The sequence below is a fragment of the Urocitellus parryii genome, chromosome 5, assembly GCF_045843805.1.
Source record: "Urocitellus parryii isolate mUroPar1 chromosome 5, mUroPar1.hap1, whole genome shotgun sequence".
In the NCBI taxonomy this organism is placed as follows: Eukaryota; Metazoa; Chordata; class Mammalia; order Rodentia; family Sciuridae; genus Urocitellus; species Urocitellus parryii.
The window spans coordinates 129,688,033-129,707,966 of NC_135535.1; the positions used below are offsets into that span (position 1 = coordinate 129,688,033).

General features: G+C 43.5%; 1 protein-coding gene across 2 annotated transcripts in view; it reads left to right on the plus strand.

Annotated features, from left to right (window-relative positions):
* The window catches only part of Wdfy4 (WDFY family member 4), a 253,096-nt gene that overhangs the window by 105,904 nt on the left and 127,258 nt on the right, over positions 1–19,934 (plus strand). The window contains exons 31-38 of one of the 2 annotated variants that reach the window (XM_077798738.1): positions 2,300–2,464; positions 5,580–5,783; positions 6,387–6,498; positions 7,700–7,857; positions 10,153–10,391; positions 12,385–12,506; positions 14,280–14,465; positions 16,234–16,370. In XM_077798738.1, coding sequence (XP_077654864.1) covers positions 2,300–2,464; positions 5,580–5,783; positions 6,387–6,498; positions 7,700–7,857; positions 10,153–10,391; positions 12,385–12,506; positions 14,280–14,465; positions 16,234–16,370 — 1,323 coding nt within the window. Of the gene's footprint in view, positions 1–2,299; positions 2,472–5,579; positions 5,784–6,386; positions 6,499–7,699; positions 7,858–10,152; positions 10,392–12,384; positions 12,507–14,279; positions 14,466–16,233; positions 16,371–19,934 lie in introns of both variants that reach the window. The other variant, XM_077798739.1, reaches the window with a different exon arrangement.

Sequence of the window (19,934 nt, forward strand, 5' to 3'; positions counted from 1 at the left end):
ACCTAATTGTGGGAATACCTAACTCGAAAAGTTCAGTTTATTTTACTTTTTCTTGAAACTTTATTTTGTTTGATATTACACCCTTGACCAGTGGTAACCACAGATTTGACTGCCTGTCCTTGAACTTGATGTAAATTGAATCAGACAGTACATATTCTTTTGCATCTGGCCTTTTTCACTCATCATTACATTTTGGGATTCACTCATGTTGTTATGTTATCAGTAATTCATTTTTTTCACTGTTGAATAGTATTTTCTTGTGATAATTAATCACAACCATTCTGGCTTGTTTCAGCTTGGAAACATGCTATATACCTATCTTTTGGTGGACATATGTACTCCTTTCTGTTGCAAATATATCCCAGGAGTGAAATTGTGAGTCATCAGTTACACACATGACTTACTTTAGTAAATAATGCCTAATAGTTTTCCAAAGTGGAAAAACCAATTTACATTCTCTCCACCTTTTTTTCTGGAAGGGTTGTAGTTGCTCCACATCCTTGTCAGTTTTTTGCATTGTTAAAGGTTTTGATTTTAGAAATTTTGCGGCATGTTACAGTGTTTTGGAAGAGACAGGGTTGTCTCCATTGTGGAGGTGTAGAAACAGAAGTTATGGAGGTTAATTCATCCAAGCAAGGTCATAGAGCTCAGGCACAGTGGAGGCATGTGTGTCCAGCATAAGCATCATGATTCTAGGTCATGTCCACACCTTGACCTTCAAGGGAGTCTCTGTTACTTGGCAGATCAAATCCAAATTCTTTTTTTGAAAGGGCAAATACTCCTTATGACTTCACCTTCTAGCTTCTTCTGTATTTACCCTGTGCTAGTCATTGCAAAAATAAGCTGCATCACTGAAATGCCTCATTTGCTCCTCATTATAACTTTCGGAAATAGGCCATAGCATGATCCTTTTTCTGGACTTGGAACTCAAAGCCTAGGGAGATTAGGAAGCTGGTCCAAGGCTATGCTTATTAGTAGGTGGCAAAGGCAGAGTTCCATCCAGATTGACTAACTACAGAGAAAGGTCTCTGAACACCTTTTATTTCTCATATTCACCTATAAATCTAATATTGTGCTGTAAGAACCTATAAGTGATCCAGATGCAGGTGACTTCAGAACTCTTTCTCTCTGCCTTCGTGCCCCAGCCTATCCCAAACCCTATCTGGATTCTGGACATATGATTCCAGTCACCCCACATGTCTTGTCTTTTTTCTACAATTAGAATTGAGTTTCCCAGTTTGAGACATGGTCCAGGACTGGGAGCTACTAAGCAAAAATGGTATTCTAACTTGAGCTTACCAGGCCAGGACTGAGAGTCAGGCTGGAAGGGATGTGAGGAAGCCATGCAAGGGAGGGGCTGGCTCTGAGTAACCAGACTCAAAGGAAGGGCCTGGTGGCCACTTAGAGTGGGCTAAGTGTCACTCAGTCTGTTTGTCAACGTGGCCATGCAGCAGATGATCCTGCAGTTGGGGTTGATCAAATTTTCAAATTTCCTGTATCCTATCCATTCAGGACAATAAAACTTGGGCAGCAACTGGATACCCTGGTTGGGCTCAACTGAGTCTCTGAACAGAGTGACTGGGCAATCTGTCAAGGGAGTTGAGCTGTAGAAGGTTACGAGGGCTCAGTCAGGATTCAGGGTGGCGGTTTGGCCATGTTGCCAAGATCAGCAGGGAGAGAGCTCATGATGTGTGGGAAAACTGATGCCTTGGCAGGTGCCTGGGCACCAGCTAAGTACAACATGATCCATTCCAGACCCCCTGGCTTGCAGGAAAGTCAGGGTGAGAGTCTATAGGTGGGAACATCAGCACTGGGTCCTGGGAAGGCTGGGTTACCTCTGATGGGCCAGTCCCTTGAGCACTGGGCTAGGGAAGACTGGCAAGTCCCTTAAGCACAGTGTGCCATGTCTAATCACTTAGGGGTTGTGTGGGAAAGCAGCAAATTTCATACCCAATCTCCTGGGTTCAGTTCCTGGCTCTGATTCTTACCCATTGTATGACAAGCAATGGAACCTCTCTGGGCCTCTGTGTTTTCTTCTGTAAAACAAGAGTAAACACAGAGACTACCGCAGAGGGTAGAAGAGGAATGGGTGTTAAGCACTGTGTCCACACATAGTAAACCATTCCCTGGTTATCATGCAGTACCCAGTGCCAACCTGCAGTCTTAGGTGGCTTACAAGAGCATGTCTTGTGGAGAGCCTCCATAAGGAAGTTTTCTCCTGAGATTTCCATTCCTCTGGCTGACTCAGGCAGCCCCAGTCATGCTGCCATACACTGTGTCTCATGGATTGTGTCCTTAGCCCTTGACAGGTTCTGAAGATAGCACCTGGGAACAGACATTCCCAGTCACCGTGCTGCACTTCCTCAGCCTGGTACACCGCACCTACTCCCAGGACCCTGCGTGGCGGGCCCCAGAGTTTCTCCAGACCTTGGCCATAGTCACCTTCCCCTTGGGAACCCAGAAGGTAAGGCGTGCCACTGCCCTGTACCAGAGGGAGCAGGTGTGAACTTCACCATCCTTCATGGTGAGAGGCTAAATTCCTCCCCACCTCCCAAAGTTAAAATACACTTAAAGCAACTTGACTGGAACATTCAATAAACAACTTGGGTAATTTTCCTTTTCTTGGCTGAGATGTAACTAGAGGTCATTTTCAGCTCTGGGACTCAATCATTTTTTTTTTTTTTGAATTGTTAGGAATGAGAAATTTGATGGTAGATCAAGTCCAATTCTATATGGAATATTCACACACTGGTAATAGGAAACAGTGAATCCTTTCCAGAAAGCCTGTTGCCTATGTGCCATTCAGGGGAGGGGTGGTACTTTTGTCCTGTTTGCAGGCCCCTTAGGACATGACTCAGATCCCCTTCCAGGCAGTAGGTTTGTGAAGAACCAGCTTAGAGCTAGAAGAACCAGGGAGGATAGAGGACCGACTTGGGTCTTCTGTCTTCTGTGATGAGCAGTTGAAGAAGTAGCTTAGGGAAGATGTGAGTTTAAGATGAACAGGGGGTCCCAGCAAGTCAAGGGGCAGCCAAGTTGAAGGATTTATAATCCCAAATTAGGGGGCTTATAATCCAGGACAAGCAACTAGGCAAAGTGGCACACACCTGATATTCCTATAACTTTGGGGGCTGAGGCAAATTTGATTCCAGTCTCAGCAACTTAGGAGACCCTGTCTCAAAATAAAAAACACAAAGGTCTGGAGGTGTAGCTCAGTGGGAGAGCACTTGCCTAGTATGTGCTAGGTTCTGGGTTCATTCCTCAGTGTCTGTTGGTCTGTCTGTCTATTTATTTCATACACATACACATACACACACACACACACACACACACACACACACACACACACACACACACCTACCCATGACAAGCACAGAGCTAGGCATGGAGTATATGCTCCATAATCATTTGCTAAATCATCAAATGAATGGGAGAAATGTTCTCTTAGCTAACCTTTCCCAGGGGTGTGTCCATGTTGGCACATTGGTCCCAAATCTGGTGCTTCACATAACACTAACAGCAATCAGAAAGAGGAAAGAAGAATATGAGACTCAGAGACAAAGTGGTGCTCATAAGTCTCATCTCACAAAATGATTGAGAGAACAAAGTATGTCACAGTTCCTAGGATTAACATGCAACAGAGCTAAGATTTAAATTTTGGTCTCTCACCCCAAAGCCTGAGTTTTTTACATTTAAATCCATGTGATGGGTTTAGAGTAAAGTTAAATAACTAATAAAATTGAAAAGTACAGTTAGCCCTCTGTGTCCATGGGTTCCCCATCAGGGATTCAATTAACCTCAGAGAGAAAATATTTAAAATTTTTTTGGTCTGTACTGAATGTGTATATGTTTTTCCCCACCAGTGTTCCCTAAATAATAGATTTATAACAAACAGTCACACAGCATTTACATTGCATTAGGCATTATAAATAATGTAGAGATAATTTAAAGTATATGGGAGGTTGTTCCTAGGGTATGTGTAAATACTATGCCTTTTTATGTGAGGGACTTGAACATCTGTGGAATTTGCTATACTCAGAGGTTTCTGGAACAAATTCCTCACAGATCCTTAGGGACAACTGTAATTAGACTACATATAAAGACAAGAGGATTTGCAAAAAGATAAAATGGTTTCAAAATGTTTTTATGGATTAATATAAACTCGAGTAACTTACTAGGAAATTAAGAATAAACAAAAGGCAGTGATAGACCCAGGAAGGCCCTGCGGGCTGAAGCTGTAGGTGGAGGTGGGGTGGGGGTGGGATCGACACAGGGAAACTCAGGTGGCTCAGACCAGGCAGGGAAGAGGGACAATTTTACAGTCTGTCTCCTGCCATCTCCTTGGCACTTCCTCTGTAGGAGACAAGATGTGACATTTCAGTCCTAATGCCCATCTCAGCCCCTCCCCCCAAGGAACAAGCTTGATGTTACTGAGTCGAGGCTCCAGTTGAGCACACAGCGCACACCCTGGCATAGGACTGACCCAAAAGTCACCTCTGCAGCCAGCAAACACCCTAGTGGGCTGGTTGGGCCCTGTCTTGGGGTTCCTAGCTCCAATTCCAAGGTGCTTCTCCCTTATGACACTCTCTTGCCTTGTCCCAGCTTCCAAGTCAGCTCGCTAGGCCTTTGTTGCACAGAAAGCATTGCAGACCCTCCCCACACAGAAGGCTGGCAGCCCAAAGCCTTCGATTTGCTATGAATTTATATGGCATCTTTCCAGTTGAGGCCGCGTGGAGCTAATTAATGCAGTCGCCACCTCCCTAGGTGCCATTAAATTCATTTTATGGCTTAATTAAGAACGGCGGCATTAATTTTATGAATGAGCAAAGGGAGGTGCCAACAGATGAACGCACATGAAAAGTTCATGGGCCGGGAGTCAGGAGTCCCTGGCCGCGTGTCCTTGGGTGTGTCATTCGGCCTCCCTGCATCTCCAGGTCCTCCTGGACTATCTGGGGTAATGACTCTTGTCTCCTCTATCCCCTGTTTTTATAAACCTCAAATGAGGAAGTGAATGCTGAAGTGCTTCAGGGATTCAGGGAAAGGACTCTGCAGTTTTGCTTCTCCATCTTTCCTACCTGAAGGTCCTGTCTGTCAACATGATCAGGGCCTGGGCAGGAGGAAAAGGTGGGGACGCCACCACAAGGTGGAAGCCAATGTCCACTGACTCCCTACCAAGCTGCCAGGCATTGCTGCATCTATTATTCTCATTTCCTTTCCACAAATCTTCTGTGAGGGTGGTTTTTATGATTGCTATTTAACAGATAGGCAGCTGGCTTGGAGGAGTGAAGCCCCCAACAGATTTTGGATTTTGTTGCAGAGCACTGCAGTTCTCTCTGACTTGGTGGCTCAGTTTTTTTGTTTGTTTGTTTGTTTGTTTTTTGCACAATATCAACCTATCTCAGTCAGATTCTCAGACCACAGTGGTAACTGTGGCCATAGGCAAGTAGGCTCTGGGCAAATCATACTTTGGCAGAGCCTCAGTTTCCACCCATGTCAATGGATATGATGATAATTCTGCCTGTTCCCATCAGAGACAGATGTGAAAGAGCCTGGCCACATGTTAGGGTTTTCTTGTCTTTGAGGGGCCTGCGGCTGAGTCCACCCGGAACACCAGCAGTCCTGGGACTGTCTCTGAAGGTGACAGCCCCAAGGAAGGTCTCCAGGCTCCTGTCAAGCCACACCCTGCCCGGAGGCAGCTGAGAGACTTCACTCAGATCCTCTTGAGGGAGCTCCTGCTTGGAACCCCCAGCCCCAAGCAGTGGCTGCCACTGGAGGTGCTTCTGGAGGTGAGTTGGAAAGGGTATTTATTGCTGGGCTGTCTTTTATGGGAGTGGGTCTGGAAGCCAAAGGGCATTGCAAGGGCAAGGGATGGCCAGGCCTGAAGATGCTGGCTGGCCAGTGGTGGAGTCACCGCCTCATGATCTGGGGGGATGTTTATGAACTTCAGGCCCTGGCAGAGTGCCAGGTGAATAGAAGAATAAGGGCAGGGTCCTTGGAAACTGAGCCTGAGGTGAGAGTGTTATAGAAATGATATATTGTAAGGACTGCCGTCAGGAGGACAGAGGGGGGCAGAGGGAAGGGGAAGATGCTCTCCTAGAGGTGGTTTCTACTGGAGCCTGGTCTCAAGGGGGTGCTGGTATACTCTCTGTGTCCCATAGTCAGCCTCATCTTGGGCACCTGCCAGGTGACCTTTGACTGTGGATTCCCCCACTTACCCCTGGAAGTAGGTCTTGCCTACTAGATAAGGCAGCTCAGTGAGCAGAAAGCAATGCCTTGGAGGAGGCCTAGTTGTGAGTGGTCAGCTGGGTACTACTGCACCTGCTGGGCAAGGGGTTAAGGGGTCATTATGGCTATGCGACTGCTTTCTCAGTCCCAGGCTGTGCTTCCAGGCTTGTCCAGACAATGCCACCAGCCAACAGAAGCGTGACTTCCAGTCTGAGGTCCTTCTTTCTACCATGGAAATATTCCACATCATGAGTGGAGGCAACATGGCACTCAGAGGTGAGTGGATGACTTGGTCCTTCCTGTTTCCGGCATTCAGCTGCTGATGGCTAATCAGGAAAGCCAGTATTCATGCTTACTCCTGATTCTGACTATGGGGTACTTCATCCTCCATCTGGGCGTATCCTCCATGTATCTGCAACAAGAGCTCATTGACCCCTGCCCAGTGAGGGATGAGATGCTTTCTGCTTTCCATGACACCCCTGCCATCACTGTGCCACTTGGAGACAAAAGGTCTTCCTGTCCTCTGGGTTAAAATTGACTTTTCTTTAGCTTCAGTACAAATGTGACCCCTTCCCATAAGAGAAGTCCAAACGGCAGGGATTCCACAGTCTTCTGCTCAGCATCTTGTGCTGTGCACCTGTGTCTGGGTACTGAATAGGTACTTGACAAATGTTTCTTGAACAAATGAAGCTGGATTAAGATGCTGCCTTTGCTTTTCAGAATTTGAGCTGGAGACTTCATTGAAAAGCAGTTCCAGGGAAGCTGCCCCTTCTCAGGGAGCTTAAACAAACATTCTTTCTGTGGTTTTTGAGACACAGAAATCCCTAGCTACTTGACTTATCTCCTAGACTCTGTCTTGCCACAACATAAAAACCCTAGCTTTCTGGTCTTTCTCCTGAAATGCTTGATGTGTGAGAGAAGCAGAACAGTGAATTCAGTGTGGTTGGGAAGCCCCTGTGGGTCCTGGCTGTGTCCATGGACAGCAGTGAGACCCAGGGCAAAGGCCTGGATCTGTGACTCTCTGAGTGAGGATGACAACTACTGTAGCTGATTCACAGGGTGTTTCTAGAGATTAGCTGAGATCACCACACACTCATCCAAGCACAGTGCTTGTAAGTGTGAGCACAAATGCACGATCAGCTTTATGGTTGTATCTTCTTCCAGTGCAATAGCAAGAACTCAGACCAGCACAATGCCTTCTCATTTGCATCAGGCATTAAATTCTCCTCCATCCTTATTCTGAAGAGTCACTGGAAGAAATGCTTCCTCTTGCCTTTCTCACAGCTTGGTTTCTATCACTGGCTAGATTAATCAAGATCAGTTTACTTTGTGGGGGTGTTCAATAAAAGACTCCACCTTTGAAACAATGGGAATCAGAGATGAGTAAGACATGGCTGGTTATGAGGAGGGGCCCAGAGATTGTTGTGGAGAGAAGCATATTTAGACTCTCATCTTGGTCTATCTCTACTCCACTCAGGCAGTAAAGAGCCTCAGCCAAACATAGAAGCTGCTGCCGCTCCTTCCCTATCAAACATCTCCTACTTCACCCAGAAGCTGGTGGAGAAGCTGTGTGGTGGGATCTTCTCAGCAGACCCCAGACATATTCTTCTCTTCATCACAGAGCACATCATGGTGGTAAGAACCTGGGATGGCTGGGGTAACAAGACACCTCTTTGTGATTGACAAGGAGTCTGTGTGACGTACCTGGTCATTGCTTCTTTGGTCCAGCTGAAATTTTGTCCTTTGCTGAAACAGAATCTGAGCTGAGTGGGAGGAAGAAAGCAGTCCTTTAAGACCCAGGAAATTCCTGGTGGCTATTGAGTGCCCTGCAGGGCTTACCTGCAGGACCCCTGAGATACTCCTCAGCCTCAGCTCCCTGCACAGGCACTGATCTCTGTCCCTCTCAGACTCTACTTCCTTCCACTTGAGTTTTTACCACGATTATTGGTTTAACCTTAAGTATTGTTATTTCTTATGAGCAATGAACAGGCCAAAAAGGTCTTCGTATTTTCTTTTCTTTTTAAAAATTGGTTCTTTTTAGTTCTACATGACCCCAGAATCCATTTTAATATAATTATGCAAGCATGGACTATATCTTATTCTAGTTAGAGTCCCATTCTTATGGATGTACATGGTGGTGGGATTCACTGGGTTGTTTTCATCCATGTGCATGGGAAACTAGGTCAGATTCCTCCTGCTGTCTTTCCTTTGCTTGTCCCCCTTCTCTTCCCTCCATTCCCCCATTGTCTAATCTACTGCACTTCTGTTCTTCCCCTCGCCCCCATATTGTGAGTTAGCTTCCACCTATCACAGAAAACATTCCACCTTTGTTTTTTGAGGACTGGCTTACTTCATTTAGAATGAGAGTCTCCAGATCCACAATATCTACTTCCCTCTGTTAATCTTTCTGCCCTCCTGAAATCAAGGCGGGACTCCATTTTTACCAAGTCCTATTATTTTTGCTCATAGCCACACAAGAAAATGCATGCCTACAGAGCCATCCTTAGATATACACAGGTTCACAAGAAAATTATAACCCCAAACTCCTAGAGTTGAAAGGGGCCTCTCTTAGATCCCTGTCTCCCACTGCATGCTGGGGACCTTTGCTGACAAGCTGCTGTGAGCTCTTTACTTGAACTCATGCGATGAGGTGCTCATTATCAAAGTTGCCCTGCCTGTAGGATGTCTGTGACTCTTGGAAAGGACCTTCTCTTATCACACTAGAACTGCCACCCACAGATCCCAGGACTGGGTCTCAGCACAGTGCTGTTCTGGGTGATGTATAGGTTGACACCAACCTGAAAATAATATATTGAGAGGTTTTATCACGAATGATTCCAAGAAGGGAGAAAGACTTTCTTGTCAGCTCCGGGAAGATTAAAATCAGATCCTCGGGAAGTTGTGTTGAGAATGAAAAGAGTTTCTGGTGGTCAAAGAAATTCTCAGAACCAATTCCGAAGAGCATGTACCTGCCAGGACTGGTGTGCATTTAGGTGGTACCAGGCACCAGGACCTCAATTCTCCCCAGCCCTTAACCTCAGTTTGAGAGGTGCAGGAGGAGCAGAAGAGAAGAGGGATGAAGACTTGACTCCCAGATTAAAACAGGTTGAAATCAAACTGAATTACATGGAGTAGAAACACCTGCACTACTTAAAAAATTCCAAGGGAGCAACCTTTGACTAACAAGTGACTTTCTAATAGACTAGAAACTTTGCATGTGATTTGTGATCTGTGAACTCTTTTCACCGAAGTCCAACATGTACGAACTAATCAGTGTTGAGGCTACTAATCAAGAACTGTCTCCCCCTCTAAGTTTCTCATAAACTAAAATACACTGGACTCCATTGCCTTTAGACAATATCATGGTTAAGGGCGTGGCTCAAGTGTCCAGTGTGTCTTTGACCCTTGCCCTTCCTGACCACCTAACCTCTCTGGCCTTGACTTCTTATCCCTAACGTGGGGTTTTCTTAGTATCTACTTGATGGTGTTATGACATTTACATGAAGCAATGTATTTAAATTTATTCAAATCAATGGAAACAAAACTTAGCATAACCAGGAATATTGTAAATAATCTATACATGAAAATAATTATTAATACAATTAGATATTACTAAAAGCATATTCACATAAACTGAATGTCAACTGTGTTACCAGTATTTCAGAAGTCTCTGGTCACCAAATCTATTTTCCATAATATGACTGTAGTAAATTTTAAACTTTTTAATTACACAAGTTCTTACCCAAATTCTGAATTGCCCTTATTTATCATTTTATTAAACAGAATCTCAAACTAGAAGAAATTAGCACTATTTGAATTTAAGGTCATGTCATTTTTTGATCATATTATTTTCATGGTAAACTGGATCAGTATCTAAAATTTCAAAGTGTGCAGAAGTGTATTTATGTGTGTCTTATTTTTATGACTCAGGTCATCGAGAATACCTCTTCTCAAAGAGAGACTGTCATCAGTGCTTTATACAGCAGTTTGAACAAAGTCATTCTATATTGCCTCTCCAAGCCCCAGCAGTCTCTGTCTGAGTGCCTCAGCCTTCTCAGCATCCTGGGCTTTCTACAGGAGCACTGGGACATTATCTTTGCCACCTATAATTCCAACGTCAGCTTCCTCCTGTGTCTCATGCATTGCCTTTTGCTGCTCAATGAAAGAAGGTAGGAGCTGCCTACTTATTTCCTTGACTGCTTGTGTTCAGAATAGAAAAAAAGAAGACTGAGAAGGAACTAGATTGAGGTCAATATAAGTGATATAAACTTTTTGTTTATCCAGTTGTCTAAATTATGTGCAGCATTTGATAATATGGTAATCCTCAAACATATTCATATGATTGAGCAACTAGAATCATCCTGCAATAATAATTAATCCTATTTCTGTAATTCTACACTGTAAGATTCTTTATTGATTAATTTTTTTTCTTGTACCAGGGATTGAACCTAGAGGCATTTAACCACTGAGCTACATCCCCAGCCCTTTTAAAAATATATTTTATTTAGAGACAGGGAAGAGAGCACTGTACCATGTTATGCTTTGCTCTTGTCCTTTTTATTGCTTAAATTTATCCCAGTACAAAGAGAGGGTTTTGTTAAGTTGCTTAGGACCTCACCAAGTTGCTAAGGATGGCTTTGAACTCAAAATCCTCCTGCCTCAGCATCCCGAGTCACTGGGATTATAGGCATGTGCCACCATGCCCAGCTTGATTTAATTTTTTGAGGCAGGAAATGCTAACATTAAATGTACACACTGATTCTTTTGATACAGACAGATTTTAGAAACATTAACATTTGATAAAGGCAATTCAATTATGGGAAAAATCATATAATACACTGTATTGTGCAAGCCAGGAATAATTTGTCTTGAAGACACACACAAACACAGACACACACACAGACACACACCCACACACAAAAACAAACAAATAAACAACAACAACAAAAACAGATGTTCAGTCTATATCATATGAAACCATCTCCTTGGCATCATGTGGCTTACAAATATAATCTCTTATTAAGAGGGCCATGGTTGAGTGTAGGGAAGAGAGGATAGTACCATGTTACACTTTGCTTGTGTCCTTTTTATTGCTTAAATTTATCCCAGTACAAATTACAAGTTTGATCACTTAAATAAAAATTCCCCAAATCCTGTACACATGACCCCTGGACACCACAAAACACTGAAGCTGACCTGTCTCTGGGAATCACTGGGAAGTCCTCCTAGACTAGAGGAGGCACTTGTCCTTTTATTGGTCTGTAATGAAAAAAGATATTTTCAGTGTATAGTTAAATGTGGGGAGGTTTTTTTTTTTCTTTCTTCACATTTCCAGAATTAAGCCCTAGCCATATTGAAAGCACAGGTGAAAAGAGCAGAATTCCTATTGGATTTGTGTGCTCAAAATGACACCCTCCTCAGAGCCTTCTATGTAGCAAAATGACCTCCAACATCCCCAAATTAATTTATTGTAGAAATTTCATGAATTGGGCATTTTCGTATGTTGGCATTTTTTATTCCCATGTTTATTATTTTAGGTTCAATTTATAAACATTTGCTGAGTGTTTATTCAGTGCAGGAGGCTGAGAGGGGCTCTGAAATGAGGGCACATAGACATTCACGTGGTAGGGACTACCAGATTCCTGGGGAACTGAATACATAACCACTGTGCCCCCACTTAGAACTGACTATATCATGTGTGGAAACCTGGCAAAATTAAAATGTAGGGACCACATTCAAAATTTACCAAGAACTTACAGATGGTGATAGCAGAGTCCAAGTATGGGGCCCTTCCAAGTTCAGGACCATGTGCGACTACAGTTTGCACACCCATTCAAAGCAGAACAAAATCAATGCCAAACAAAGGAAAATTCAGTACATTGGGAGTACACAAGAAATGATCAATTCTGATTACAAGGAACCAGAAGAGGGTTCAGGGGCCTGCTGGGATCATGAGTAGCACTTCCCAAGATAGACTTCACATGAAGGTAAGGTGTTTTCCTATTATCCAGAAAATCGTTTTGCAATATCTGCTATGGAAATTATTATGCATTTTCTTTAACTTGATTTAACACATTTTCCATACTGATCTATACTGGGTTTGAAGGACGGTTACTTATAGAACCATGGAACAATAACAAAAAAAGCCCTCTTGTCTATTAGTTATCCAGAAGGATTTGGATTGGAACCCAAGCCTAGAATGACTCCTTATCATCAAGTCTTTCTATCCCCAAATGACGAAGTAAAGGAAAAAACAGAGGAAGACTTCCCAAGTTTGAGTGATGGTATGTCTTATTTAGTGTTTACTTTTTGTATAGGGGGATTGTGGATGGATAGTTGTATCTGCAAAGTTGCATCCTTCATCTGTCTTTCCAAAGTTAAGAAAGCAAATACTATTAAGGAAAACTTCAAAGATCAGAAGAGGACTTAGGAAATCTCAGAGTGAGGAAGTAGCTCAACAAGTTTACATGATAGAAAATAACACAGGAATGACTGTTGTATCTTAGAAATGAAATGAAAAGGGATAGATAGGTGGATCGGTGGATGGATGGATGGATGGGTGGATGGGTGGGTGGATGGATGGATGGATGGATGGATGGATGGATGAATAGAAAACTTTGTAGGACTTGGTTCCTCTATAAGCTTGGCCTACTTGCTTAAATCCCTGGGCATCTCACTATAAGTTGAAACTGGCAGACCATCTCACCTATCTCAAGCCTTTATGCCTAGGGATAACTTAGCTTTGTTCCTTAGAAAATGGGGAAGGAGTTAATAAATTCATTACTATCGGGCTAGGGATGTGGCTCAAGCGGTAGCGCGATCGCCTGGCATGCGTGCGGCCTGGGTTCAATCCTCAGCACCACATACAAAGATGTTGTGTCCGCCAAAAAAAATCCTGAAAAATAAATATTAAAAAAAATTCTCTCTCTCTCTCTCTCTCTCTCTCTCTCTTAAAAAAATTCATTACTATCTATAAGACTTTTGGCTTGATAAATTTTGTTCTTGGATTTACTAATGTCAACCCAAGTTAAAGGCATTGTAAATTTATATAACAAATGTATGTTTATCTATCCATATATATCTATTTTACACACACACACACACACACACACACACACACACAGAGCAGGCAGTTCTATGTGTTTGAAAGATTGTACTCTACCTCTTGATCCAGGAAGTAGAAGGTTTTGTCACGTTAATTTGTGACTGTGCCACTTTGTGATATCTTGTGATATAAAATCTCGTGCACAAGTACCTCTGTATTCTGGTCACACAGGTGCCCAAAGAAAGTGATCAAAAATCTTGTGACTTTAAAGTTTATACAGACACAGTTTTAATGACAGCATGAATGTATGCACTTTGGTACTTGGATGGTAAAGCTGGACTGGGTAACATCCATTTCTCGATGTTAAGATAAAATAGATTATAGAAGGTTAGAACCAGAGAGGGACCCATTGATTCAAGATTAGGAAATTTAGGCACAGTTTGGGGACTGTAGATGTGGGTTCAGCAGGCAGAGTTGGCTTAGTATCTGAGCAAACCTAGGGAATGAGGTGGGTGGGTTCTGGGAAGTATCATCAAATACTAGGAAAAAAGGATTGGATTAGGTCCTGAGCCTCTGGTCACAGTCTAGAGCTTGAAATCCATTCCTCAGGCCAACATGTATGGGGAGGTTGGAAGGAGCTGTTTAGGGGGAGCTGGCTTGTTACATAGGGTCACACAGGGCATCTCTCTGGTATCCAATGGAATTGACAGGGGATGGGGGAAGAGGTTCCCTCCCATCAATCACTCTCTTTCCAGACCTGGACACATCAGGCAGGTGTGACTTGTTAAAAACTTAGACACAGGGAAAGGCCATCTTTTGGGGATGTTGGCAGCATTGTGTCAGCCCTGTGACTCTACAAGCTGATTACTTCTGGCTGGAGTTTTCAAAGCTGGGGGTGATATGCAAGACATTAAGCAAGAAGTATGTAGGTAAAAGCTTCCATGATATGCCATCTTTTCGCCCTCTCTGGGAGTGAGGCTGTCCTAATTGTGCCATGTGCTCTCTCTGCTAGTCCAGCACAATATCCAGAAGACAGTGCAGACTCTCTGGCAGCAACTCGTGGCTCAGAGGCGGCAGGCACTGGAGGACACCTTCAAGATCGATCTCTCTGTGAAACCTGGAGAGAGTGAAGTGAAGATTGAAGAGGTCACCCCACTCTGGGAGGAAACGATGCTCAAATCCTGGCAGCATTACCTAGGTCTCTCTCCATTCGGCTCCAGGGGATGGGAACTTCTGGGTTTTATAAAGCCAGATTCCTCTGAGGTTCCACTCGGGATCCAGAGCCTTTTCTACTCAAACCCTCTATCTTATGCCTTTGGTTGGGGTTTAGAGCCTTGAAATTTCATGTATCTTTCTCACAGAGAATGAATGCTGCTTTCGTTTTGGATGAAAGAAAGGTTACAAGTACCAACCAAACAAGTAGATTATAGTCTCTCCAAGGAATGGGCACTAGGTCAAGGCTCAGGGCACTGGAGTTCTAGATTCCGCCCTGATGTTCCCCTGCCAACTTGGAAACCTTGCACCAAATTATGCAACAACAGTGAGCCTTGGGTTCCTACAGTCCTGACATTTAAAGAAGTGAATGTCTTCAACCCCAAAATATTAATATGATAGTGACTCAACACTTTTACCCGCATATTAGTTAATGCAGCTGCAAGAATAAGGTCTTAATTTTTTTAAACTTTTTTTTTCATTATAGATGGCATAATATCTTTATTTTGTTTATTTATTTTTATGTGGTGCTGAGGATAGAACCTAGTGCCTCATGTGTGCAAGTGCTCTACCACTGAGCTACAGTTCCGGCCCATTAATGGTGTTTCTAAGGAGGTCTTTGCTCTCAAATTATGGCTCCTATCCTTATTTTAAGTCTTTTAGCATTATAAAATTCAGAGTGATTCAAGACTTTATTCTTTTTCCATCTAAGTGCCCTGGACCATCCAGAGGTATGGAAACTTTATTTAACTAGCTTTTCAAGTTAGTCCAGGCAAATATGTATGTCCATATCTGCCTTAGTCTATTTTTACTGCTTAAAGAAAATAATCACAAAATAGATAATTTATAAATAATAGTTATTCACTCACAATCCTGCATGCTAGGGAGTCCAAGTTACAGGCACCAGAAGATTCATTGTCTGGTAAAGGCTCTTTCTGTTTTCAAAGTAGCACCTTGTTGCTACATCCTCTGGAGGGAAGGGACACTATATCCTCATATGGTGAAAGGGTTGAAAGAACAAAAGGGCCCAGACTACTTTCCTCCAGTCCTTTTATAAGGCACTATAGATTCAGGAGGGCATGGCCCTCATGACTTAATCACCTCCTAAAACAATACACTTTTAATACAGCCACAGTGGGAATTAAGTCTCCACATCAATTTTGGAGGGAATATATTTAAACCTTAGCACTAATTATGTACTTACATGTACAAGTTGAAGCCAAAATGTCAAATTGCACTTTAGGGAAAAGTATAATAAAATTGGATACATATACCCATGCAAATACAATGGAATAAAAAGGCAAGATGGACCTTTAACTTACAAATGGCTCTCTTTTGGCCAACAACCAATATTGAGCAGTTTCTGTGTTCTAGGTGCTGTATACACATAATTTGTGTAATCTTCATGATACCCCTGTGAGTTTAGATACAATTTATTCCCATTTTACAGGATGAGAAAACTGAGGCGTGGCAACGTTAGCTAACTTGTCCAACATCTCACTAAGTATCAGAAAGTCATGGAGCTACGAGTTTAAGCTAGGTCTGGTGACCCCAAAGTCCACACTGTGTTTCTTAGCCAAGGGAGTACCAGAACATATCAGTGTGAGCCACAGCCCGGGCCGTTTCACTTATTGGATTTAGGCACACTATGCTTATATCCCCTGGCTGGCCCTTGAAAGACAAGCCAGCTGTCAAAATAGTGTATGCTCTCCTTTCAACTTCAACTCTAATATTCTTTGCTTCTCTGTCCCCAGCGTCTGAGAAGAAGTCACTGGCCAGTCGTTCGAGTGTCTCACACCAAAGCAAAGTCGCTTCATGGAGTGAGAGCCTGTCCTCAGCCATGAGGCTGATGCCTGGGCGGCAGGCCAGGGACCCTGAGTGCAAGGCCGAGGTGAGCCCACACTCCTTTTCCTTAGAGATTGTCAGGCATTGTCTTCAAGCCTCACGAGTCTCTTTTCTGTTGTCTGTCCTGGAGGTGATCTAACACCATGTTCTCTGAGTGCCTGAGAGTGTGTGTGGTTCCTAGTCGAGGCTGCATGCAGTGAAGCCGGGTGGTAAGCAGGTTTTAGTGTCAAGTGAATGTGGGCTCCCTTTTGGTGCCAGGTACAGGTGTTCCTTACGGGATTGAAAACTAAGCCCGTTCTTCTTCCCATTCTCTTTTGGAGTTAACGTGTGTTCAGAGGGAACTAGTCGATGCTCAGCAGGACCTGGGTGTGTAAGCACATCCAGGGGGACTAAACCTGACTGTCTAGGTGGCTCCATTTCTAGGAGACACAGTGATGGGCCTGCTTGACTGTGTAGGCCAGAGTCATTGAGGTTTTCCTAATCTGCTTTTTGAAAGCCATGTAACAAAATCATCCCCAAACTCAGTGACTCCAAAGAATTTGGAGCACAGTAAGAGAATAGGGTCTCTGCTCCATGATGTCTACAAATCAGCTGGAATCTGAATTAGTTTTTCAACACTGTGACCAAAATACTGAGCAAGAACAAATTAAAGGATGAAAAGTCTATTTGAGCTTACAGTTTCAGAGGTTCAATCCACAGTTGGCCAATTCTATTGTTCTGGTCCCAAGTTAAGGAGGACACCATGGAAGAGAGGTGTGGCAGGAAAATGGTAGGAAAGCTTATCACCTTATACTAACCAGGACGCAGAGAGAGAGGGGGGGGGGAGGGAGGGGGTAGGAGAGAGAGAGAGAGAGAGAGAGGAGACAGGGACAAAAAATATAATCCCTAAGGCATCTCTGCAGTGACCCACTTCCTTTAGCCATGCCCCACCTGCCTATAGTTACCCCTCAGTAATCCATTCAAATTATTAATACGTCAAATGCATTAACCCACTGATTAGGTCCTAGCTTTCATTATCTAATCTAATTTTACATCTTATATTAACATAGGAGCTTTGGGGGGGGACACCTTATATCCAAACCACAATAGGATCATCAAGAACCCAAATACTTAGACACCTGGTGTTTGCCGCTGTCTTGAGGTTGAGACTTTAGCTGGGACTTTGGCTGGAACACCTACACATCGCCTCTCCATATGAACTGGGCTTTCTTACAACATGATGGCAGGATTTCCAGAGGTAGTGATGAAAGGGTAGTGGGGGAGGAACGAATGAGAACACACACCAGGCCAAAGCTACACTGCTTTTCATGACCTCTCTTCAGATATCACATTGTTGAGACAGGCAGAGAGTTCTGCTCAGGTTCCAGGGAAGAGAACAGGACTCCACCTCCCATATAGGAGTGGCAAATTTCTACATGAACATGTGAGCTTGGAGGTACTGCTGAGGCTCTTTGGAAAGCACAATCAGGCTTGTATTCCCCAATGCTGGGGTCATGGACTTAGCTTTAGAGGCAGACTTGTTGCTGCTGGATAAGATCTTAGGGTCAGGAGACTCTGGAACAATTCCTTAATTTCCCTGAGTCTTTATCTCCTTATTTCTACAATGGAGCACATCACTATAGGAAGAGGAAAGGGACCCCCAGGGAGATGCAGCAGATAGCTGACATAGTCTACCTCTCAACCTGTGCAACTTGGGAAAAGAGGTGAAGCCCAAGCTCTACCACTCAGAATGGGCACTGGTCAGTGACTGACTGGGAGGCACAGTCAAGAGATGAGGAGAAGGGAGGAGGAAAGGACTGCCTGCAGCTGCCCAGGAAGTTGAGGAAGAAGGCTTTCTTCCTACCAAAACCTAGGAATCAAAGACTCCCAGGGAACAAGGAGAAAGAACCTAAACATGGAAGGGAAGACCAGAAATGAGCTTGACTGGGCTGCCCTGCCACCTGGTGCTGAGAAATGAGGAGAAAGCCTGCTCTCATCCAGGCCGCATCCTGAGGGGCACTGGTGTTCTGAACACAATTCTCATTTATCTGTTTAACAAATATTTATGTTGAGCACTCACTCTATGCTCTGTTTTAAACACTAAGGTTACCATGGAGAACAAAACTGATATATTCTCTGCATTTATGGACCTGCATTCTAGGGAGTGAAGGTAGATGATAAGTAGATAGATAAATTTGTAAATGTTGGAGGTATGGCTTGCAATCAGGAAGAATTTAGCAGCATAAATGGAAGAAGGCAGAGAGAGGGGTGCCCAGATATTTAGATGGAGGAGGTTGGCAAAATTGTTTCTAACAAGGGGTTATTGGAGACACCAAAAGACTTGAGAAAGAACATGATCCAAGTGAGGCTTAGGAAGAGAACAGGTCAGGCTGAGAGGACATTACACCATGGCACTGAGGCAGGAACATACTGGGTGTCCCAGGGCAGCAAAGGCTTGTGTGGCTGCACTGAGATGGATAGAGGCATCTGCGGTCACCCCAGCTTCCAGGCAGCCATGGAGAATGTCTCCCTGAGCTTTTAACACCAGGAAGAACTGTGCTTCCAGCAACTCAGTGGAAGAAATTTTGTAACTGATTGTGTTTTTCTCTTGCATCTGGAATATGGATACTCAAAAGCTTAAAGAGATAAGCATGGTCCGGCTTTTGGAACTGCACCCATGTCATGGGATAAATTTCTGTAACAAACACACACACACACACACACAATTTGTTTGGCACCTCCTTTCCCCTTGACCTTCACTTTCTCTTTCATTTGATTTATATATCCTTTCAACACCTTAAAATCTTTTGTGCAGTTTTAAAGACAAATTAATTTTGGAACAAAGGGTACTATATTTTAATTTTTAAAAATTAACCTTTGATGGGCGGCAGGCTATCAGCCTGGGCTGGACACAGTGCCTGCCATGCAGCAGGCCCTTAGAGAATGAGCATGGAGGGGTTCCGAAGGAGGAAGTAGAAGGCTCCCCCTCCTTTCACTGAGATGAAACTCACCAGCCTTCAGACCCCACATCCATCACTCATCTCCATGAGCTGCCTTTGTTGCTACCAGAAGGCACAAGTTCTCAGGTACATATGTACACTGTGATGTCATAGGATAAGAGCATCAACTATTTGCCCTGGGGTCTGTTTAATTATTTTTAAAAATTAATTTTGATTATTACAGCTGATTACACCTCAGTGAGCAATGTAATTGATATTTTCTAATGTATCCCAAGGAACATTTTGTACAACACGCTTTTTGTTGTTGAAGGTTAAAGACTCCGTTATTGGTTTTTCCCTAAATATGCCCACATCATTAGTCCCTCCAGTGAGGAGGTCGCCATCTGGAAAAAGCAGCATGGAGACATTATTCAGGCACAAGTGCATGAAATTGGTGTTTTTGCATCTTCTGTCTCTCTTCTGGAAAGAAGAGGCTTGTAATTAAAGGAGTTGATATTGGAGGAAGCATTATTCATTTGGTGTTATTCCTTATCATGTCAGCTGCTGACAGCTCTATAGCACTGATAAATTGTTCCAGGGAGTGAGACATATGATATAGGATTCATAATTTTTCTTACCTATCTTCATTTTCAGCAGAAAATGTTTACTTCTTGGCAGGTGAACAACTTTGA